We start from the raw sequence: 22,541 nt of genomic DNA, 5'->3' as shown, positions 1-22,541 counted from the left end.
CTGAATGACTTTTTGAATTTACTTTCAACGACGGACAAGGTTTGGAATTTTTTTTTAGAAAGTAACAAATACATGAGGAAAAATCCTGTTGACTGTGGAGGCCTGAGCAGAAATATTATAGACAACATGTATAACCGAGTCATGATATTTTATTTTACAACGCTTTGTGTACAAAAATATGAAATAATGAAGTACAACTTCTGGTAACGCAATACGACAGAATGTTACCGTTACAGTGCGTCTCAACTCATACGAGACCTATCCTCAGCCATATTTTTGGTCGTCTGGTTTAGGTAATAATGAAAATTAAAATAATGGCTATTTATTAAATCTAAAACGAATATTACAACTAAATAAAGTATTTTCATCGGCGTCCTGCGAAATCTCGTCCCTGCTTAGTCATCTTATGCAAAAGCTCATGTACATTTGAGTCGCAGAAAAAATTTACATCTGAAAAATAACAGAAAGACAAAATTTGTCGCTCTTGGAACGAAACACTGATTAGTATTCGATATGCAAGACTCATTGGAAACGTATGCGACCTACATACAAACAGACCCTCTATATTACAAAGCGATCTATCGTTACAAAAATAAGGAAATGGCTCTCTTCACATTTACTTTATGCCTATAATACAAAGATTATTTTACATTTTACAGTTGGTAATAGAATTTTGGGAAACAATCAGTTAATAAATAAAGAAGGAATTACGTAATGTCGAAAAATGACGCAACATTATCCTACATACACTTCAATATCGTGCTGAATTGTCCTCAGAGAGCTTAGGCTTAGCACATCACTTTTGTACTGTTTTCTTTCCACTTTTTTGTCGACTTCAGAAAATTTCTTTTTTCAGACCATTACAGCCCAAACGTAGTTGAATAACCACTTCACAACCATTTTTTATTCTAAATCAATGATCATTAGTTCCGGAGATTCACTAGCACTGCTTATCGGACTGAGAGCTTCGGTACCAGATTTCTGTGGCGTTGATACGCCTGTGCTGGGCTTTTTGGTGGAACTTTGAGATGGGCTCGAATCGTCATCGCTGTCTGATATGAGATCGATGATAACAGCACGTTTTTTATCACTCGGTGAGGCTGGAGATGGATTGGTAGATTCATCTAAAAAGAGAATATTTCTCCAATATTAGATTTGTATACCTAAATATGTTTTCACCGACAGATAGTAATGTTGGAGAATTTTTACTGAATTATATTTATATTTTTTTTTAATGTTATAAGTCAGATGAAATAGGGGCACGATGTGGATAATAATGTAGAATATCTAATACTATAATTATTGAAAGATTTTATAATGGTAGACATAAAAACAAACTTACCAAGATCTAGAGTTTCCACCTTTTTGGGTGATTTAACTTCAGCTTTATGTTCGCCTTTATCCTTATCTTTATCTTTGTCTTTCTTCACAACAAGGTTCTCCCAGGAACCGTCTTGAAGCAATTGTATCTCATTACCATCTTGTAGCAACTTGTTCGAAGTCAATACTTCTTGGAAATAACCGTCGATGACTAAATTGTCATAAAGGGCAGGCTTATCACAAACTGGACAGTTCCATGTAGGTTTACGTTCGTTCATTTGTAAAAAGAGGGAAGCATCGAAACACTGCAAATGTGAACATGTTGATGCTCGACATGGAGTGCTCATCCTCATTTTACCCAGTGGACAAGCCAGAGAGACTCTTAAAGAAGTTGTTGCTATTTCACTATCTGCATCTTCATTCAACTTTTCTTTTACTGAAAACAGATGGACAGCAATGAATAAATGATTCACACTGTTAAACCCAGAGTCTTTATAATTGGCGAGCAGCGAGTGTGACAGTGGCTCATATAAAAGTATTACTCAGCACTTACTGAGTCCACGAGTGTAGTCGGAATGCCTAACTCCTCTATTTTTTAATCTCGTCAGCAACTCTGTACTTGATAATTTTCTAACTAAGTAAACAGCAATGGCGTATCGTCTGCCATAGTCTGCAGACCATGAAACATGTATTTGATTTCCTACGGTGGGAGACAATTTCACTAATGGGCTGATATTGACTGGTCTAGGTGGTCGTTTTGGTTCAACACCAGGTTTGTTTGTTGGTATCGGATTCTGCAAATGATAAAATTAATTTTCTCGTCAAAAATATGGAAACCCACTATTTAGACACAACTAAAAAAGGTGGATGAAAAAAATTTAAATTGAATGGTTCACTGTACCGGTAGTGGACAAGGTTTCCCATTGACTTTTACTACGATGCTAGGAGGGAAATAGTCTTCTTGCTCACAAGAAGTTTCTTGTAAGCAAAATCGCATCTGGACCTGTAAAAATTAATTTAAAACATTATGTGTAGCAGAGAACCCTAATAGAAATGCATGACATAGTAAATATTGTTCTCAAATCTCAACTCTGAACTACAAGTTTCAACCAATCATACAATTTTATTGACAAGAAGAAAATCCATGTTATACTCACCTGTACTGTGTAATCAATTTTGCTGCCTGGTCTACAGTCTCGTGAACTGGCAATGTCTGTGGACTGTTGAGGGGTTAGATGAAACATGAATGTGCCCTCCTGTACTCTCATCGATCCTTGTGGTAAAAGACTCGATGGCTTCAACAATTCACCCAACAAGTCAAAGAATGGCAACTTCTTCAGCTTAACGTCTGGGTGAACAGGGTACTGGTTTGGTTGTTGTAATTGCAAGGGAGGTGGTAATACTTTGGTTGGATACGGATAAGGATTGTATACAGAACTTGAGGAACGTTGCTGAAATATAATTTTTTTCATCAACCAATTGTCCAATCTACTGCAATACCAACAGGATTTTTTTTCTCTTTCATTACCTGAGGTGTAACGCTGGTATATCCAGTAGGTGGATAGACAGCTGACGATCTAGGTGATACTTGTGACTGTGGCATCGAGGCTTGATGCGCTGGTGGCAGTTCTTTACCACTGGAAACAGATGACTGAGCCTGCTGCTGTTCACCCATTGCCTGAGCATGGCCTTGCCTAGCACAATATAAATGTTTTTGTCAACAAGTCTGATACATGTTTTTCAAACTTAGCAGTAGCAGAGCGACAGCATACCTTGTGTAATAATTACGGGGATGCATAGTTTGGGATGCAGGTTGACCATACAGCTGATGTGCAGCCAGCTGATCCTGCCTATAGTACACATATTTATAATATTATCACATTCTATCGGAACTAAGATAATGAAAAAAAGTCTGAAATTATCGTGAATGGTATATTTTTGTATATACTCACTGTATCGTTTTATGGAGTTCACGAATTTTTAATTGTACAGGATGAGATCTCAATCTTAAGAGTTCTAAAGCTCGTGTCTGTAATTCGTTTTTTCTACCCGATTTGTTTCGCCCGGCAAAACCCAAAAGCATCTGAAGTTCAGACACGCGAAAACTTAATACCATAGTCTGTAACAGAAAACTTTTATATGTACAGAGATGATATTGTTCGTCACAGTCAATTTATAGTACAAATTTCATTGACAGAATTCATGAGCTAGAATATTTGTTATTGCTATGTCGAAAGTTATACAAAATGAATAATTGTGCCATCTATACCTTTACGCAAAACTGTAGCAGTGAATGGCAAGAATGTCAAACACAGATGGACAAAATATATATTATACAGGGATAATATGTGGAAAGTGGCCATTCCATACGCTACGCACATCAAGTTAACGCTAGTCAGGCACACGGAGTGGCCAGTTTCCACATATTGTCCCTGTATATGCGTTGGCAATGAGTAATAAAATATTGCATCCTGACCAGCACTAGCGTTAAATCATAATCCCTGTGCTCTAGCATAGATAACACTAGGAATTGGCTATCTAAAGAATGCAAAATCTGGAAAAATTTGGGTTGAATTTTTAAACACTTTTGGCGTGTTAGCAGTGTGAACAACTAATTCACTGCTTGAACGTCAGTCGAATAGAGTGAGCCTCATAAGATATTTTAATGAAATCAAGTATCTGATTACTACAAATTCACTTAGGGTAGAGATAGAGGTTACCCATTATAGATATTGGTGATTGCATCTTTCACATACGGTCCACATTTCTATATTACAAACCAAATGCACCACGAAACTTGTAGTTGAATAACGATCTGTTGTTCGAAACGTGGAAGGTAAATATTAAGCAAACGTAAGGGAAAAGTGAAAAGCCGCGTGATCAAAATAAATGTCGCTCGACACTATCAAACGCAGCCTCAAATTCGTAAGTCGTAACATCGGGATAGTTTTGATAAGTTGAAGGTTGATAACTGAAGGCGAAAGAAACACGGTAAAATCAATAGCTTGAGTTTTAAAAGGAGTTTAATGTATGGCCGGTTTAAGTCACGACAACAAGGAACTCATCATTTTCTTCCTACCTTCAAATCTTCCGTCTCCGCCATCTTCCTGGACGATTTTTTTTGCGAAGCCGTTTTGCCTGATATACTTCGTACTGGTCAGAGAAAATCTTGCTAGTTTCCCGCGTTACACGCTGAGAAACTCACTTTCTTACGGAGTAATTTGACACCTCCACGTATCTCCAGCTACACGAGGTAGTGCTCACTGACTGAACTGTAAATTCAAATTTTTATTTTCTCGAAAGCCCTTTAGTAGCCTTTGGTAATCTAGACGAGCTGAATCTGTGAACTTATTCAAGTTCCTTGCCAAGTTGAGATTTTGGAGCAGATTCGACTTGTACAATTATTTGAATTCGTTCTGTAATAGACTGCATACAGGCTGCGTTTGCTTAGAGATATTCTATGCGCATTTATTCAACTTTTACTTATAATACATGACCAAAATGGTATAGAATCCGTTGAATGCGAAACCCAGCGAAATCGATCAAATTATTTCGATTCTTGTGCATTTTGTAAGCACATTAACAATTTTCGTGGGTGTTGCCTATACCGGAAATTTCTTGAACTTGAGGTTTATTGGTATTATGGAACAGTCTGATGAGGAAAGTATTGACAATGGCCACACGTTTTTACGTAATATAGAGTGACGAATAAAATTCATATCAATCAAGATATGTCTTCAGTTATTCGTTATTTTTATTGTTTCCAAGCCCATCGTCACATATACGAGAATTTTAACCACTAAAATTACAACTTATCATTACTTACATGCTGCTTGAACTTGGCTGCGTGCATACATGCTACAACACATGTGCTACAGTGGCTTCAAACGTTCTAAAATGTCACTTCCAAATCGCCCGTAAACCTATAGAAAACAAAATTTGCCTTTACGGAAATATTATTTGTTAATGTACTTTCAACGTCAGAGAAATGTTGCACGAGGTATTACTTTCTCTGTGGGGATGTACGACAAGTGTCGTGCAAATTGTAGATACTGATGTAAGGGTTGTTATCATTAAAATCGGGTGAGAACCTCACAAACTGAAATAACCCATAATGTTTACAGTTTTTAGATGTGGATAAATTCCTACACCCTGGAGAAAAGACTCTTATTAGGAAGATTTTAAATATATCAGAAGAATGCAATGCTATCAGAAATTTCATAAATGCCCATAGGTCTGTTATTGGAGCTTCCACAGATTCGACTGGTACATACATCAGCACAATCTTAAATATTCTAGTCACTGTGACTTACATTGGCAAACTTACCAAACACCGTTGATGTCATTTTCTCAAAATTCAAGGATTCAAAAATTTTTCCCTGATTGATCCCTTAATAATACTGCGGAAAATTGGTGTTTACTGCTGCAAGTTTACTTTTTTTCTTCAAGCAGGAAATTTGAAATGGGGACTTTATCTTCAGGCGTTATGCGACGGTATGGAGCAGGCATTACAGCCATTTCGTGAGGATGTCATCGACCTGGAAAGAGTTGTACTAAATGATGCACACACACCGCTGTCATATATATTATCCCGAATACAAAAATATGTCTGCTTATTTTCAGTTCTGAATTCCATCATCAGTGAGGTACAAAGTTTTCCACAGATAATAACATCTTTGCACTCGCAAAACAAGTGATCATTAAATTTTGTGGGTTCACTATTCATCCATGATCGTTCATTCTTGCTCGAGTGAGACCAAGTTCCCAGAAAACAAAGAACTGATTCAAATTTTATTTCAGATTGAAACTCAAAAAGTGCATGGGTGTAATTTGTTGCAATACTTGCATCAATACATGCACACTGGGATACCTGAGGTGCGGAAAGCATTAGAAAAGTATGAAACTATCATCGGAGCTTATAATTTTTGAATAAGACCTTTAGAATTCATATTCATCCTCTCATTTTTAGGATGATGTACTGTTGTCATGTTGTATTTTACAAGCAATTATCTAGCTGGCTTCTGTATGGAGTCCTGGAAGATGTTCATAATGAATTTTTCATTCAAAAGGCCCCAGAATTGCAAGACAGTTTGGTTTTAGCTAAAACTAAAGACAGCTCTGGCAAAACAGACGAGAGATCATCAAGGAAGTTCTGCAGTGATATGTGGGATTATGAAATAAATATAAATATTTTGCCATCATACATACGACCATCGTTAGCATTAAAAATCTTAACAATTGGCCAAACTATCATTATGTTTGGAAATGATCCAAGGCAGAAAAAAGGTAAGTCACAGACCAATGACTACATTAATTTTTTTTTTTCATTTAAAAAAAAAACGCTATGAAAAATTTATATGTCAACTTTTAGACCTTAACATATTTACAAAAGCTGAGAACTCCATATGGGGAGAAAAAGAATATGAACACTTTCACAAAATACAGAATTTAAAGAATAAACCAATTTTCAACATTATTGAATTTGAAAGAACTGTCGATGATCTCAAACAGTGTGTGACTGAACATTTGTGGAGAGTCGCAGTAGAAGAAGCACAGCTTATGCATCAAATAAAATTAATCAAAGATTTTTATTTACTGGGTCGTGGTGAATTGTTTTTGGAATTTATCAGACTGGCTAGCCATATTTTGAATAAGAAGCCTACTAGCCATACAACTAGAGATATAAACTTGGCATTCCAAATGGCTGCACGAAAAATGCAGTTACATGATGAAAGTACAACAGAGAGTTTCGACTTCATTGTTCCTGTCCCAGAGGTGGAAAATGAAGGTGGCGAAGATCCTGTGGAAGATGGCGAATTTTCCAAAAAAGAACGCGAAGACCCCATTGGTTGATACAATATATTTTCAAACTGAGATATCAGAATGTTGGGATACTTTTCTCTGAAAAATATACAATAACATTCGAAATTACAGATACAAGAGGATGGGGTCTGATTCAGCTTCAGTACAAAGTTGTTTGGCCACTGCATTTATTATTCAGTCCAGTTGCTCTAAGCGATTACAATGTATTATTCAGATTTTTACTGCGGGTCAAAAAAACTCAAATTAATTTACAAAATCTTTGGAGCGAACACATGCGTACTAAAAATATGTGAGTTTTTACTTTGTTTCACAAGAGTAATTGCGATATTAGAGTGTGGTGAACTAAAATTTGATATATTTTTGAACAGTGATATTGGAGTTATGCAGCTGCGAAATAATTTAATGTTTGTCATCAATAATTTACAATATTACTTACAAGTCGATGTACTTGAAAGTCAGTACACAATTTTGGAAAACACTATGAGAAATACTCGCAATTTTGAAGAAATTCAAAGAGGGCATTCAGTTTTTTTAGCAAACATAATGTTACAAACATTTTTGATACATGGGTCTACTGATAAAGTCAACCCAGTAAGTTTCAACATTAATCATGTGTAGGATCATGAGGTTTTCTAGTGTTGTACTTTGCGCGTAAAATTTGTTTTTATTTTTCAGGTGAACAAATTGATCAAAATATTATTGAGGCTGTGCGATGACTTTATACTGCAAGCTCCCATGTGGGAACTGGGAAATTTATTGGTCACTGAGAAGGAAGAGCTTAAAGCGTTAGCGGACACATTGAATAGTCTCATGGATTGGTTAACAAAAACTTTGAATAAGGTTCGTGCACAACCTGCAGGAGCACATTTGGCACAATTGCTCCTACGCCTCAATTTCAATAGGTGGTTTAGCGGCAAAGTCTAGATTTTCGTAAGGAATTCACACACTAAAGTGGAAATTCTCTGAATCAAAAACACTCCTTTGCCATACATAGATCCGAAATAAAAATTTTCATTTCTGTGTGTCAGCATATGTAGCTCGCCAAAACACGCACGTGTACAAATAAGTAAGACCTTGTATATTTGCCTACAAAACCTATAGGTTCTAAGTGATCACAGTTCTATCAGTTTATTGCACCAAGTACCTGTGACCTATTACGCAACGTACTCTGATGTTAAAACCATTTTATTTATTCATTTTTTATTGAGCAAGGGCGAAAAGATCTGCCGTATCAGTATCCTTCGGGGTCTAATATAGAAACAAATGTATTATAATTTAATAAAAACGTTACATATTTCATGGCTTGTTTCTGATACTCATACATCAATAGTATAATTCTTCAAACTCACGCTATTGCTATTACATTTATAAATACCCTGATAAAATTATACTCTTTTGAGATCCTTGATATAAAATATACGTTCTTACAGCTACAGATTTAATCAGAATTCACTTGCTCACATTTGGAGCTTCATGAACCCATTTCTTAAGTACACTGAAAATGAGCTCGAGAACCAAACTCATATTATGAAGTTTCGAAGTTCATAATAAGTGCTGGGATTTCCAAACTCGCATGACATGATCCTTTTCTACATGGTATTTCGTATCAAATATATCTTTTCAGAGTAGCTTTGGAACTGTATGAATATGTTTGTGGAATATAAACTACTGTTTGTGTATAAACGTATTTTTATCATGGAGACGTTAATCACTATCGTCTTCATAATCATTATCGTCATAATCATAGTTTCCAGAGTACTCTCTATAACTCATTTGTATGATATTTTTTATGGCTGTATCACTAGCTAATTCTTCTGCAGTCAAGTTTTCATTGTTCCTGAGGCTTGCATCTGTGCCTGCGTCCAACAGTATTTGCACGACTTCCAGATGTCCATGACTGGCAGCCGCATGCAGAGGTGTGTCACCCATTTTATTCTATAATTTATCAATTTCAATCGAACACTCATTATCCATGGGTAAAAACTTTGAATGCTCATGATTGTAGATTCTTAATTAGATTCACGTACCTGCGCATTAACTGCTGGATTTGACAAACTCAACAATTCTTTGACGCAATCGAGGTGACCTGCTCGGGATGCCCAAAAAAGAGGAGTATTACCTGTTGAATCTAATCCAGTTCCAGATACACCGCCTTTTAAACACTCTCTTAAGAATGAAATATTACCCCGCCTTGCAGCTTCGTGCAATGGTAATGCAACTTCTTCCGTTTGTTCTCCAACTGTGAAGCACCATATTCGAGTAATCGTACGTATACTTGCCTGTGTTCATCCCACAGTCAAATGAATGCAACATAGTAATTATATATGTATATATATAATGACTCATAGTATGGCAACTCTACCCTAGTTTAGTACTTCGGATTCTGTGGTTGATGAAGTTGAAATCTCATAACAACAAGGTTCTAGTTACATAGGTTCTAGCTATAATATGATTGCAAATAAATCAATTAAAAAGCTATGTATCTTTGAAGATTATGGCGTTCTATAAAACCATACATCAGTTGACATCCATTGTAGCCAGAAAAAGTACACACATTTTATGATAGTAGTAAGCTAGAATTAGGCAGACCTATTAATCATACGACACATACCATAATTAGCTGGTATCAGCCCTTCACGATTATTGCACTTTGCTTTCCACCAATTTGCGTTGGTGTCTTGATCATAGACATAAAGAAGCTCATCTTCTTCGAATGACAATTCAGTGGGCTGTTAGTACAAAATGCTTAGTGAGTTAAAAAATGATAAGAGATACATAGGCATTTGACCTATGCTTTGTGCTACTCACACGTTGTGCGGTATACTTGTAAAGTGCTCTCACCACTTTCACCCTGCCTTAAATGAGGAAAAATAATCTTTGAACAAAAACAACCAAGGAAAAGTAACAGTGATGCAACAAAAAACACATTAATTAAAATTCGTATTTGATAATGTGATAAAGAAAATTCTTCATATACGCTTTCTTCTCATATTAACAAAGTAATGATAAGGGGTCAGACAACTGACAGCAATGTTCCATGTGGCTGAGAGATTCAAAGCTGAAGGATATATATAATTATTCCATTATTCAACATAATTGGGTAGAAACGGGACTTAATTCATTTATATTGATATTCACTATTCGCTCAAAGGGTCCATTTACCAGGTTTCGGAGCAGGTTTAGGTGGAAAAGATGGTTTGACAGATGTATTCACAGTGGTAGCCATTGTTCAACAATCATAACAATCGTGATAATAATTGTCATGCTTACCACACCCAAGTTAATCCAATAACATCCCTAACTCATGATTAATAGGAAATCTTACATCCGACGAGTCATTTTTAAGTATGATTAACTATTTCATTACATATTCATGATAGATGTACATGCAATTAGGATTTGGCAATGAATACAATCAAGTGGTCTTGAAATTAAATTTTATTCGATAAACATTTTACACTGAATTGTAAAAATATCGGGGGTCTGGATAATTTTTTAGGAATGTACAATTTTTTTTTTCGAAATCTTCATAAACAACACCATATCTGGAAACCATCGAATGTTGATTACTTGTTGAATGTGAAATGTAATTGAAATTATATGTATACTTACTGAAAAATACGACTAGAACAAAAGCCACCATCACCCACACCCAGCATCGCCAATTCGATTTTGTATGCTCTTCTAGCTTTACGGATTCCGTTTTCAATTTCTCTGTGTTCAGGTCTGTTAATTTCTCGGACTTTTCTAAAGACCCTATATCTTTGCGGATAACTGTACTGGCAGTAAGAGCATGTTCTTTCATATTACCAATCATCGATAGCATATTCTCTGCTATTTTTTCCTGTATATTCCTATTGTACTTCAGTATAGCATCTAAATTCTCCTCATGAACATTCGTTACAGAGAATCTCTGTCTCAGACCATCATCAGATGATCCTAGCAGGTCAAGCAGAAAACAACGAATTGATCAGATAAACAACAATAGCAACTGGAATGATAATATTTGAATAATCAATTATGCTATTTACCCTTTTCATCAAATAATTCATCTCGTAGTTCTTTGGCATACTTGGCAGTGGTTTTTTGATGTATTTGTGTTGCAATATTTGGTCGTGATATATCCATTGTTGATATCGGAGTTTTGGATAGCATTTGTGCAGCCGCAACTCTTTCTACAGGATTTGACAATTTAGCGGTACTAACAACACCTTTTAAAAATTCTACCCTCCTGGCATATTCCATAATTGTATCCTTAGATGGTTTACTATAAATGTTAAAATGAATTTTCAGATAAAACCTGGTATGTAGGAGTTGATAGAGAAAAATATTTTAAATTACTTTGGTAGTGTTTGAAGCTCTTTGACCAAGTTGTCTAGGGCAAGTATGTACTGAAATAATATGAAGCATGTAATTGAAACATCCGAAGTTGGATTGGTGATACAACTCAAGAGGTAGTGCTACCTTTTCGAGTCTCCAATCGCTTTGCTGGTCATCTTTAGCCATAAGCTCACAACGTGCCAACAGCCTTCTAACATCAATCTCCAATCTTGACCTTGGAGTCATTTCGTTACCGTATTGAAATTAATTCAAAAATTCATAGGTATATATATGTATAGTTGCAACTTTAAGGTTATCTAAACGAGTATGTTTTCACACATTCATGAGAGAGTAACAACTGTATACTGGGGTCAACTGGGGTGTTCTTCGATACCGTTTCCGCAGCGTAAAACCGACGATAAACTTAGATTTACAATGGTCCATCAATCCCATCCGCATGTGATTCTTAACGTACCACAAATGATGTGGCATTTGAGTCTGACATATAACCCACATTGGGTGACAGAAGTAATCATTGCGTAAGCATTGAGAATTATTCTCAATGGCGTAAGCTTGCCACTGAGTGACATTTAATTCGCTTCTGTACACTTGTTGTCCACCAGACCATTCTTGAGAAGCAAGTGTTGCTGCTAAACATCTCGAAACATGACGTTATACATTACCGTATCCTGCGTGAGTGCGTAGTATTCATCTGTAACTATACGCTGATATTCGTTTGATACTATTCATCGGCTATTCGGAAGTGATTCATAGAGCAAAAGATACCGCCAGGCGTCATTTGGTCACGTGGCTCGTGTCGGCCAATCTGAAACGGGTTTAGAATAGCCGATCGATAAACTGTCTCATCCTGTTCGAAATAATATTGCAATGTAGATACAATAATATCGATTGTATATAATTTCTCTATAAAACTAAAAGAAAAATATAAAAATTTGCAAATCATTAATTAACTTCATGCATATTTATTGTTATATTAAAATAAATATAACGGGAGTGACGCCGGCCGTAGAGGATTATGGGCCCGCGCAGGAAGTAGCGGGGAGGGACGCCGCTCTATTCCCACCTTCCCGGCTCGTTTCGGGTCGCCATTTTTTACTCCGGGAAGCGCGTGGATCTCGTGTCGTTTCGTATCGCGTAATTTTACGGAAATACTGACTTGGTGAGTATGAATATTGTGTTAAACTAATCGTTAATTGTCAATTAACCCAATCGCCTAATCAGATAAAGGTCACCTTTGATAATGAATGGTGAATTATGAGATAAGCGACGCAGCTAGTGTCTCAAGTTTGGAGCACGCCATTGTGCGGAGGCTACGCGTTCGCATTATTGAGCTAACCGAGGTTTCATCGTGTTGTAGGTTCTCAAACGGGCCGAAATGCCGGGTTTTAGTAGCGTGGGCACGTTCAAAATCTTCATCGGTAACTTGGCCGACAAGACAGCAAACGGCGACATCAAGCCGCTATTTGAAAAGTACGGGAAGGTCGTTGAGTGCGATGTTGTCAAGAATTACGGGTTCGTGGTGAGTATGCCGCTCAGCGTCTACAATCAATAATTCAGATTGCCAATAGAAGAGACAATCTCCACCATTATTCACCGTTATAATCATTGCTTTCGAAAATCTTGCTCTCAATGGTTTACAGTAGCTCAGTTACAGGAAAAGATATTTATAAGATTTTTACGCATTTTCACATTATCGCCTAGGTTACATTGGAGTCCGTTGGTATAGCTTTCAACGTTTTTTTTTCTTCTGCCGTCATACACCATTCCGTTATGAATTGAGCTTGGACTATCTTTAATTTGGGACTGTTTTGATGGGCTGTTTTATTGTTTTTAATCTTAACAATATTACAACTAGATATTTTAATATAAATTTTTTATTTTCGCAAGTAAAAATGTCTCATTATGAGCCTTCAGCACCAAAGCAATAGATTTAAAAAATATTGCATGATACAGAATTTAGTTGGCTATTTGCCGACGCTAGTCACTGTGATGCATTTTAACATATATTTGTAGCACATGGAAAATGAGGAAGCAGGTAGAAATGCAATTCAGAATTTGAGTGGGCAAATGGTACATGGCCAGCCAATAAAATGTGAGGCTGCTAAAAGTCGTAAAGGCCCAAATACTCCAACCACGAAGATCTTTGTCGGTAACCTCACAGACAACACGAAAGCACCCCAGGTTCGTGAGCTGTTTGCGAAGTTTGGTACGGTGGTTGAATGTGACATTGTGCGAAACTATGGATTTGTTCACCTGGAAGCAACCGGGGATATAAATGATGCCATCAAGGAACTCAACGGACAAATGGTAGATGGTCAACCAATGAAAGTCCAAGTCTCGACAAGCAGGGTACGGCAAAGGCCGGGTATGGGTGACCCTGAGCAATGCTATCGCTGTGGACGTGGTGGTCATTGGTCCAAGGAATGTCCCAAAGGTGGAATGGGTGGCGGGCCGGATAGAAATGGCTTTAGGGATCGAATGTTTGGACGTGATCCTTACCCACCACCCCCACCACCACCTTTTCTCCGCGATAGACTCATGGGAGGTGGTCGCTTTGGTGTAAGTACATGACAAATTTATTCGTGAAACATACATTACTAATAAATTTAGGTTTCTGCATCATTTCGAATGAAGAAAATCATTGGCGCAATTATTGCTATGTTGAACTAATTTTTTAGACCACATGTAGTTAAGATATACCTGTTTCAAATTCAGGATTACGAAAGCTACTACGACAGGCGAGGATTCGACGACTCAAGAGACCTTTACGAGAGAAGATTCTCTGGTATGGGAGGTCCTCGTGACATGGGAAGCTCCATGCGCGGGCGTGACTTTCCAATGCCGCCACTTCCACCAAGACGAGATCCCATGCCGCCAATGCCTCCTATAGGTATGGGATCTATGCGAGACAGTGGATTCTCTCGTGGCAATGACTATGGCATGTTCAGCCGACGATCACCTCCACCAAGTGGCAACAACGGCCGGTTCAGGTGAGTAAAGAGCCTGCCTGCCACTTGTCGTCCCGTCCAACTTAACATTGTGAACGTTTAAGACTGGATTTACAACTCATGCGAATTGCCAATTGTGCAAATATTTCTTGCTAGTACATTCCTGCACAGTATTTTAGTTCTAGGTTTTATGGCCAATATAGTTGAATATATTACTAACTAGGTTCACGAGTATGTCTACATACCAGAGTGCAAATATATTTGGATCCATTGATTAATGTCCGTATGTTTGATCTTGGGTCTCGCAAATCAGGGGGATATGAAATATTTATTATTTAATATTTGAGCTCTTAATCAGCGAAACGCATGGGCTGTATCACAGTGCAGAAACTCTGTTGGGTTCAGTTGCTTCCTGCAATTTGCAATGATATGGGCTGTAAATCCAGCCTAACGCTGCCTACGATATATGAGTGGCTCAATTCTGTATATCACCTTTACAATTAGATCTTTTTACCTCTGCAACAGTATTCAATCCTTTTGTTACATTCGCATTCATAATAATGACTGTATTTTATACTGAATAAAACGGACGGAATTTCGCACTACCCGCATTCGATTCTTGTAGACTTAAACACATATTATCTATTATTCTTAGTAAACGAATCTTTACGGTTGATCAACTTGCTCATTTAAAAATCGCGACCGTGGTCCAGCTTCGCATGACGTTCATGTACTATAACCCAGATTTTGATAGCAACTCGCTATTTCATTGAATTGAAAATCTGGGAGTTATACTTGTTTTCGTTTTCGTATCATAGTCATCCTCAAAGGAATGAAAATCTATCGAAGAAGTGAAATTTTCGATTTTAAAAATCTTTCATCAAAGAGGTCTGAGAAACCATATCATAAGTCGAATTCCTCTTTTAAATATTTGTAGCAAGAAAGAATTCAGGCAAGTTATAAGATTCTCTAGATATACATTAATATGAAGTCACTTCAAATGGCACGGTAGGCTGGGTTACAAATTAAAAAGACTTGAAGATTCATCAGGCACGTTTGATTTTGCTTAAACTCTGAGGTATTAATGCTATCAGCAGTTTTTTTAGTGGAATATCATGAAATTGTCTCACCCAATTAGTTTATTGTTTGTATAAATACGGTAGTACGTATCGTTATAGAAACAGAAAGTAACGTATTTGTAAAGTTACGTTAGTCAGGAGTTCGATGTCGGTCAGACTAAGAAATCTTTCACAAAGTTAAGCTCTGGACAGGGAAAAATCTCATACGTTCTGAACGCCGGTAGAGTCGATGATTTGTTATACCGCTGTTATAGTAGAGGCATGTACGAGGACTTCAGCCGAGACTCGTTCGACGACCGTAGGTAAGTAGACCTACCACCGCGGCCCACCAGCCCAAATCCTTTGTAATAACAATCAAGTTCCCGTTATCCTTTTCTGTACATTGATTATTCTGAATCGTGCTTTTGTGGGATATGCTTTGGTCGGAACAGACGTAATGTACGTTGAATTGAAACAGAATTTTCAATTGCATCACACGCACCTATGCGTTATCTGACACGGCACGCTTTCCACTAATTACGTTTTTATATCAAATTCGGCTTCTCAAGTTATTGACTGAATCTCCATGAACTTTGTGAACCCCAATAGATCTGCAGGTTGGATCGGATTGGTTTGATATTTAATGGAATTAATAAGATTCACTATACCTCTCATTGTGAATTACGGCAGTTCTTTATTTATTTATTTATTTTTTTCTAACAAATATCGAAATTTATCTATAATTCTTTTGCAAATCCGCATGGCTCGAATAACAAATGGTTGCCTTTTGATCTATGAATTGGTGTAATCACCAAATTCTAACAATTATTTATTCCTCAATGATTCCTCAATGATTGTAAGTAATTACTCATTGAACCAAGTAATAATCATGTCATTGTCAGGTATGATAGCTTTATGTGAAAATTGAATGTTTCATTGATCATTGATGAACAGGAGATAATGAACTCAGCAGAAGAATGATATTCAATGTTGTCTTTGATTACGCTGCAGGCTCACTTAAAAACTGCATCAATCTTATAAAGCTAATCGATAAATCATAAATAATTTTTGTACAGCACAAAGTCATATTTTCAGTATAAAATTGGTGACTAACTTGGTTACAATATAAAATGGACAGGTCTGCAACGGTACTAATATCGTATTAGATACCAAAAGCTTTGTGTACAGACACTCATTAACTTTATTGTCGGTATCGCATTTCGACATTTCTTCTCACATCCAAGTAATGAAGTAGCAAACCAATGCATAGTGAACATAATGCACTTGCATTCTTACATATTATTATCCTTTATAATACTGTCTAACTAGTACCGTGTCGACATATTAGAATATTTTATATTTTCTTCGAAAGTTTTTTGGGCACTAAGCTAGTGGGCGACAAAGGAATTTCACATGTAGAATATGTCTGGCAAAGTAAGTTCGGACGATGGAACCACTTCGACTTATGATTCAGGATATTCAATGTAAAGAAGAGTATATAATGCGGGAATTGCCACTTTCCCCGTTTGCAAGACACGCTCGCCGTCGCAATATATTCACATAAAATAAATTCAACTTGTAAATACTCGAGCATTCATTCTATTGTCGTGTCGCAATTACCGAACGTTTCAACTGACGATGAAATTTTGGTTACCAGACCGGGAATACGAGGACCATCGCCGTCGCGCCGGTTCGCACCATACTAAAGCGTCGGTTCGGGATCGGATCGGAACGGTCGGTCTGTCTGTCGGTCTGTCGCTAGCAGGAAGCCTCGGGACCGAGAATATCTTGGCCGTCAGTCTGCACGCGCGAAGATCTACCACCCGCTCTGTCTGTGCTTGTGCTGCTCGCAGTACGCTAAAAAAAAAAAAACACCTGAGTTTGATAATTCTCCCCATTTCCCCCGTCATACCAATAAATTGCTAATTAAAAAATAAGTAAAAACAGGACAAAAAAAAAATTAAATCAATATCTACTTTGCAGTTTTCTAGCCATTGTAGTCTCAATACTGAAGAGTGATTCGAAGGTCCGGACCCTAATCAATGCTTTTGTTGAATTTTAGCTTGTTGTACATTTTTGTTTTCGTTTCGTGCTATTCAAACTGTAAAGTCTCCAATATATAATCACAGCTAACTAATCATGCAAAGTTTGTGCGGTGTAGTTCAAATATGTTTTCGTTTGACAAATTAGCTAAAAAACGATTGTTCAAACAATTCAATCTACAAATTTTGCGACCGGTAGACGTATGTAATGAAGGTGGAAATTAGATAGTGCTTTTCTTTAATCAATTTGAGTTGTGTCGGGTACTCGCAGTAATTTCTCCCCTCGTCAGTCAGTAACTATTTATTCAGCACAATTTCCGAAAGTTTTATACTTATTTGATTTAATTATTGATTCATAAATTCAAGAAATCTGATCAATTAGCAAATTGTCCCATATCCTCATAGATCCGGATTTTTTAATCACCCTGTAATTTCAAGAATGAAAGAGATAATTCAGTCACCTAGTTCTATAGGTAAAATATACAATATTTCTGTATAGCTAACTATTGAATCAAATCAACGTTTAGATACTATAGCATAGTAACGTAATCATTTTATTAAGCTAGGATAAATTGACTTAAAATTACCCGAGTTAAGAATAAATAGTTCCACTCGTTTAGTTTGTACTCTATCATTTGGAGCATACCCGTTGGTTGTAAGTTTCTCTTGCTAATATTCGTGTTTGAATGATGATTATAATAATATTGCTGAAAATAATATAATACACTGTATTTGTGGAGTTCACAATAATGCAGCGTGTCTTATTTGATTTTATTTATTTTTTTAATCTCTATCGAACCCTCTGAGTATAAACAAAAAAATATATCATAAAAAGAAATCCGGCCGCGCTTCGCTGGCTTCCTGCGTCGCTCGCGTTGTACCGCGCTCGTTCGCGATCCGCGCAGCGCGATCCCCGTTCTGTATTTCAATTGCAGCCACCGATCCACGTAAATTTCTTACTTCCATCTTCCACTTTCCAATCCTCTTCAGTAACACACGTTAAGAGCTGAGCGTTATCATGTCACATTACGCTTTGCTTTTCCTGTGTCCCAAAATCTTTAGATTTCCAAAACATGGACGATTTTTTTTTTTAACTTCGGACAGTAACACATATATTGGGAACATCTTGACAACGGGTGGTCATTTGAACTGATCTTTTCAGTGGAAAGGTTGTGGATGTGATTTTGCACTCTTTAACTTAAATGAGCACTCTTTTAATTCCGGCACCAGTGGCATGTGCACAGAGCACATGGTTGATTTCTTTTTGCTTATAAATACATGGTCTTTTAATGTTGCGTGAAAAAAAAAAAAAACAGAATAAAAATAAATGATGGAATACAAATTACTGAATAATATGGCCAATGAAATTTCAATGTAAATTGTTACACCCTGATAGATGTGTTCGTGTTCTGATGATGCAATATTGTACAAATTCTCTCTTCAGTGGAATATGTTTTATCTTAGACGAACGAATAAAGAAACTTTTACAAATAAAAATAATCAGAGTGCGATTTATTTGATCCTCTTCACGTGCAAAATACGACTTTACACACCTATAGCATATATACACAGTATTTTGCGAGTACAAAATCAAAGTGAAATGCTCATTGAATTCGTTGCAGTTCTATGTATATTGCGAATATAGTGAGACATATTTCCAATCCAATTACTGTTTAATTAATACAAGAAACTACTTTTTGAATTGCAAAGTACAAAAAGCAGTGAAGTTTCGGAAATTCAGCAGATAAATGTAATGGAGATTGCAGTCTCAACTTGAAGGGTTGAAATCTTAGGAACGACGAATCTGTTTTAATTGTAGGAGGTAGATATTTTCCTAAGCCCATTCTACTTTGCATCAAAATCGAACCACGTGCTGTTGAAAGAACGTGGTAGTTCGAAGTTTTATAAGACACGGAGATGATCTAAATGATGGTAAATCTGCATTGGTGATTTTTGAAAATCTTTTCATTGTCAGACAATTTTCTTTTTTATTTCTGTAGTATAAAGCCATTTGAACGGTAAGTTTCTGATGGTCACCTCTACTTGATTGCGCTCTAATATGATCGCTGAAGTTGAACATACTTCTATCTCATTTGAATAGGAATTACGATTTGCATTTGACGAATGTAAGTATAAAAAAATGAAAGCCTATAGTCTCGCAAATTTTCAGGGCAAAGAAAAGAACATGTTTGAAAACGATGGAGCAAGCAGTTTCTACAGTATTTGAATCTTACAATAAGAAACACATAGCGCATTTGAGCGTCTAGTGTCAAGCAAATTCCGGGGGTGAGTTGTAAACGTTCACCCAAGATCGAGAAAACCAAAAGGCTACAGTCTTTGATTTTCTCGAATTTTGGAGTCAAACTCTTCGGTTTTGAAAACAAGAAACTTTAGATATCTTGAATGAGTTAAGGGTAGCTTCGAAGTATCTTATTCGACGGATTCGGGGTTGTTTCTAAGGTGAAAATGTACCGTGCAGTTGCTCCAAGGATTTGCCTCTAGATTTGCAAATTATTCTATTCGGTACTCTACAAAAATCAAAAATCAAAAGACTTTGAATAACGTGAGAAAAGCTTTTTCTATCCTTCATACAACAACGCTTTGGTACGTTGACTGAAGATCATCTATTATATCTTCAATCAACGCGTGGGGTATTTGATAGCATAGGCATGGTCATAAATTTTAGATCGTTAAGTCTTTCGATAATATTAATCGTAAGTTTACTTCGAGGTCATGGGACTCGCAATACTATTAAAAGACTATCTCCAGCTATCTGTTTCGTTATATTTTTATGACAAGGACGTGGTATTGTATACTGTGGTATTTCCCGCATCGGTTCTATGCACACATCCATTCCCTCCGCAGTAGGCGCGCGACTTTTGTACGGGATTGCATGTCTCGCCAAAACCAGCTTATTTGCGTACGGATAGTTCTTCATCGAAGAATCCAACTAGTGGTCACATGGCAGAAAAATTAAAGTACGATATTATTTTTTATTACTATAATGTTTTTGATACAAACACTTGTAACTCCATTTTTCACGCTTTGACAAACGTGTGTTCCTAGTTTTGTAGGTTAAGATTTCGCTATGCAATGCAGTACATAAGCTAGCAATCAAAGATAAACTGTTAAGTTATATCAATAACGTTAATTTATAGGGAAGGCCTTCTCTTGGGCATGGGCAACCCCCTGCTCGATATATCTGCAACTGTCGATGAAGATTTTCTCAAGAAATATGATTTGAAAGCAAATGATGCTATTCTCGCTGATGAAAAACATAAGACCTTGTACGATGAACTGATCGAGCAATATAGGGCTGACTTCATTGCTGGAGGCTCCACGCAAAATTCCATGCGAGTAGCACAAGTAATTTTGTAATTTCTATTATCGCTAACAGTTTTCATAAACTTGCCATAGGCTTAATCTGTTTCATAACATATCGCAAGATACATGACGATGATAAGTCGAGTGTACTGTGGTTTACCAATTCATTCTCACTGAATGTCTGACTAGCCTTGTCCTCATCTATTATTGAATGTATTTTGATCTCTATTTTTTTGAAAGTGGTTCCTTGAAAAGCCAAAAGTTGCTTCACTTATGGGATGTGTTGGAAATGATAAATATGCCAAAATATTGGAGGATAAGGCACGTGCAGATGGATTGAAAGTACATTACCAATATACAGACAAAGAACCGACTGGTACTTGCGCTGTACTAATCACAGGTAGAGAAAGATCCTTATGCGCAAATTTAGCTGCGGCAAATTGTTTTTCTACGTCACATATACACGTACCTGAAAATAAAGAATTGATAGATGCCGCCGAATTCATTTATATTTCGGTAAGTAAAATTACACATTAACATTCGCCAGCGACAAGTTGTCCAAAGACGTTGCTGCTTGAATAACTTGTGATTGATACGTTATATTTCCTAGATAAAGTACTCACTACTATTCTGGTATTTGTATACACACATGCAAGTCATATGTGCTTCCTTTGTTATTCAGGGATTTTTTTTAACTGTGAGCCCCGAAACGATACTAGAAGTTGCAGCCCATGCTCTTGATAAGAATAAAATGTTTCTCATGAATTTAAGTGCACCTTTCTTGTCCGAGTTGTTTAAAAAGCCAATGAGAGCAGCCTTGCCCTACGTTGACGTTCTATTTGGAAACGAAACAGAAGCAGAAACATTTGCAACTGTAAACGAATTAGGAACAAAGGACATTAAAGAAATTGCGTTGGAAATTGTAAAATTGGAAAAGATTAACGATAAAAGAAAACGCATCGTTATTTTAACTCAAGGTCATGGACCTGTTATTTTAGCCAAGGATAATACGATAACCGAATTTCCTGTTGATCAAATACCTGAAGAAAAAGTTGTTGATACTAACGGAGCTGGGGATGCATTTGTCGGAGGTATATTATCATTTTTCAAATATCATTTGAGTTCATCTTATGATTGGACTAATGCAAAAACTATTCGCACCAAGAAATAAGTCGGACACTGTCAAGATGTTTGTACTTGACATGTCAATAAAAATTATTATCTGGCATTAAAAATTTTCTGGGTAGAATCCGGCTTTTGCCGCAAACCAGATATGTGGTATTGACTTATAAATTTTTGAGTCAATTTACGACTTATCATATTGAATGATGCTGAGAGTTTGTGCAGAGACTGAGTGTAGTATGCGTTTTTATTCACGAACTAGAAGTAATTATACGAGTACTTGTGATTATGGCAAAGACATGAATTTCATATTGTCTATTCATTCCTTCTTCCAACAGGATTTCTGTCTCAGTTAATCCAGGAAAAAAGTTTAGAAACTTGTATCAAATGTGGTATTTGGGCAGCAGCGCAAATCATACAGCGGTCCGGATGTACTTACGAAGGCAAGCCTGATTTTACACCTTGACAAATAATTATTTTTTATTTAGTGCAATATTGTTGTATATAATATAATGTGTAATGTACTTAAATAAATGCTGTACAATTGATTTTACTTTGCTAGA

The 22,541-nt window shown here is 36.6% G+C and overlaps 5 protein-coding genes across 10 annotated transcripts; 2 read left to right on the top strand and 3 right to left on the bottom strand.

Annotated features, from left to right (window-relative positions):
• Positions 1–129: 129 nt before the first annotated feature.
• LOC105688960 (E3 SUMO-protein ligase PIAS1-like) lies at positions 130–5,264 on the bottom strand. Of its 3 annotated transcripts, XM_012405629.3 has the most exons (10): positions 5,147–5,264; positions 4,400–4,592; positions 3,273–3,439; positions 3,093–3,170; positions 2,849–3,014; positions 2,478–2,771; positions 2,222–2,323; positions 1,874–2,114; positions 1,343–1,756; positions 130–1,124 (listed from the first exon to the last, which is right to left on the bottom strand). In XM_012405629.3, exons 2-10 carry the CDS (start codon positions 4,421–4,423, stop codon positions 904–906), a joined length of 1,707 nt encoding a protein of 568 aa, XP_012261052.1. In that variant the 5' UTR covers positions 4,424–4,592; positions 5,147–5,264; the 3' UTR covers positions 130–903. The 3 variants fall into 3 exon arrangements, with proteins under 3 accessions (XP_012261052.1, XP_048509971.1, XP_012261053.1); XM_048654014.1 differs by lacking the exon at positions 5,147–5,264 and having other exon boundaries at positions 3,273–3,452; positions 4,400–4,626; XM_012405630.4 differs by lacking the exons at positions 4,400–4,592; positions 5,147–5,264 and adding an exon at positions 4,041–4,361.
• Positions 4,811–8,440, top strand: LOC105688959 (gamma-tubulin complex component 4). Of its 2 annotated transcripts, none has more exons than XM_025746257.2 (9): positions 4,811–5,377; positions 5,445–5,586; positions 5,773–5,966; positions 6,121–6,215; positions 6,290–6,606; positions 6,692–7,168; positions 7,255–7,432; positions 7,512–7,734; positions 7,819–8,440. In XM_025746257.2, the coding sequence occupies exons 1-9, from the start codon at positions 5,309–5,311 to the stop codon at positions 8,065–8,067; spliced, it is 1,944 nt and encodes a 647-aa protein (XP_025602042.2). In that variant the 5' UTR covers positions 4,811–5,308; the 3' UTR covers positions 8,068–8,440. The 2 variants fall into 2 exon arrangements, with proteins under 2 accessions (XP_025602042.2, XP_012261050.2); XM_012405627.3 differs by having other exon boundaries at positions 5,770–5,966.
• Positions 8,384–10,419, bottom strand: LOC105688961 (osteoclast-stimulating factor 1-like). The gene is made up of 5 exons (XM_012405631.4): positions 10,306–10,419; positions 9,952–9,998; positions 9,755–9,872; positions 9,171–9,382; positions 8,384–9,078 (listed from the first exon to the last, which is right to left on the bottom strand). Exons 1-5 carry the CDS (start codon positions 10,367–10,369, stop codon positions 8,848–8,850), a joined length of 672 nt encoding a protein of 223 aa, XP_012261054.1. The 5' UTR covers positions 10,370–10,419; the 3' UTR covers positions 8,384–8,847.
• Positions 10,420–10,563: 144 nt separating this feature from the next.
• Positions 10,564–12,224, bottom strand: LOC105688914 (vesicle transport protein USE1). 2 transcript variants are annotated; one of them, XM_048654023.1, is made up of 5 exons: positions 11,608–12,222; positions 11,485–11,534; positions 11,175–11,410; positions 10,756–11,082; positions 10,564–10,688 (listed from the first exon to the last, which is right to left on the bottom strand). In XM_048654023.1, the coding sequence occupies exons 1-5, from the start codon at positions 11,707–11,709 to the stop codon at positions 10,639–10,641; spliced, it is 765 nt and encodes a 254-aa protein (XP_048509980.1). In that variant the 5' UTR covers positions 11,710–12,222; the 3' UTR covers positions 10,564–10,638. The 2 variants fall into 2 exon arrangements, with proteins under 2 accessions (XP_048509980.1, XP_048509979.1); XM_048654022.1 differs by having other exon boundaries at positions 10,564–11,082; positions 11,608–12,224.
• Positions 12,225–12,482: 258 nt separating this feature from the next.
• Positions 12,483–22,531, top strand: LOC105688967 (adenosine kinase 2). Of its 2 annotated transcripts, XM_048654011.1 has the most exons (9): positions 12,483–12,643; positions 12,842–13,003; positions 13,498–14,043; positions 14,200–14,474; positions 15,766–15,813; positions 20,691–20,898; positions 21,097–21,372; positions 21,539–21,947; positions 22,317–22,531. In XM_048654011.1, the coding sequence occupies exons 2-9, from the start codon at positions 12,860–12,862 to the stop codon at positions 22,442–22,444; spliced, it is 2,034 nt and encodes a 677-aa protein (XP_048509968.1). In that variant the 5' UTR covers positions 12,483–12,643; positions 12,842–12,859; the 3' UTR covers positions 22,445–22,531. The 2 variants fall into 2 exon arrangements, with proteins under 2 accessions (XP_048509968.1, XP_012260996.1); XM_012405573.3 differs by lacking the exons at positions 12,483–12,643; positions 12,842–13,003; positions 13,498–14,043; positions 14,200–14,474; positions 15,766–15,813 and adding an exon at positions 20,270–20,510.
• The last annotated feature ends 10 nt before the right edge of the window (positions 22,532–22,541 follow it).

The sequence above is a fragment of the Athalia rosae genome, chromosome 4 (genome assembly GCF_917208135.1).
Source record: "Athalia rosae chromosome 4, iyAthRosa1.1, whole genome shotgun sequence".
In the NCBI taxonomy this organism is placed as follows: Eukaryota; Metazoa; Arthropoda; class Insecta; order Hymenoptera; family Athaliidae; genus Athalia; species Athalia rosae.
This window is presented reverse-complemented; position numbering and strand designations above follow the sequence as displayed.

Coding starts and splice junctions, on each gene's coding strand:
- LOC105688960 (XM_012405629.3), bottom strand. CDS start 4,423: ATGGCGGAGACGGAAGATTTGAAG. Junction 3,171..3,272: donor GAACTCCATAAAACGATACA/GTGAGTATATAC, acceptor TGTGTACTATAG/GCAGGATCAGCTGGCTGCAC. Junction 1,125..1,342: donor GGTGGAAACTCTAGATCTTG/GTAAGTTTGTTT, acceptor TTCTCTTTTTAG/ATGAATCTACCAATCCATCT.
- LOC105688959 (XM_012405627.3), top strand. CDS start 5,309: ATGTTGCACGAGGTATTACTTTCTCTGTGGGGATGTACGACAAGTGTC. Junction 5,378..5,444: donor TGCAAATTGTAGATACTGAT/GTAAGGGTTGTT, acceptor TAATGTTTACAG/TTTTTAGATGTGGATAAATT. Junction 6,607..6,691: donor TGATCCAAGGCAGAAAAAAG/GTAAGTCACAGA, acceptor GTCAACTTTTAG/ACCTTAACATATTTACAAAA.
- LOC105688961 (XM_012405631.4), bottom strand. CDS start 10,369: ATGGCTACCACTGTGAATACATCTGTCAAACCATCTTTTCCACCTAAA. Junction 9,999..10,305: donor TAAACCTGCTCCGAAACCTG/GTAAATGGACCC, acceptor TCCTCATTTAAG/GCAGGGTGAAAGTGGTGAGA. Junction 9,383..9,754: donor GCTGATACCAGCTAATTATG/GTATGTGTCGTA, acceptor GGTGCTTCACAG/TTGGAGAACAAACGGAAGAA.
- LOC105688914 (XM_048654022.1), bottom strand. CDS start 11,709: ATGACTCCAAGGTCAAGATTGGAGATTGATGTTAGAAGGCTGTTGGCA. Junction 11,535..11,607: donor GCGATTGGAGACTCGAAAAG/GTAGCACTACCT, acceptor ATATTATTTCAG/TACATACTTGCCCTAGACAA. Junction 11,411..11,484: donor GAGCTTCAAACACTACCAAA/GTAATTTAAAAT, acceptor TAACATTTATAG/TAAACCATCTAAGGATACAA.
- LOC105688967 (XM_048654011.1), top strand. CDS start 12,860: ATGCCGGGTTTTAGTAGCGTGGGCACGTTCAAAATCTTCATCGGTAAC. Junction 15,814..20,690: donor GACTCGTTCGACGACCGTAG/GTAAGTAGACCT, acceptor GTTAATTTATAG/GGAAGGCCTTCTCTTGGGCA. Junction 20,899..21,096: donor ATTCCATGCGAGTAGCACAA/GTAATTTTGTAA, acceptor TTTTTTTGAAAG/TGGTTCCTTGAAAAGCCAAA.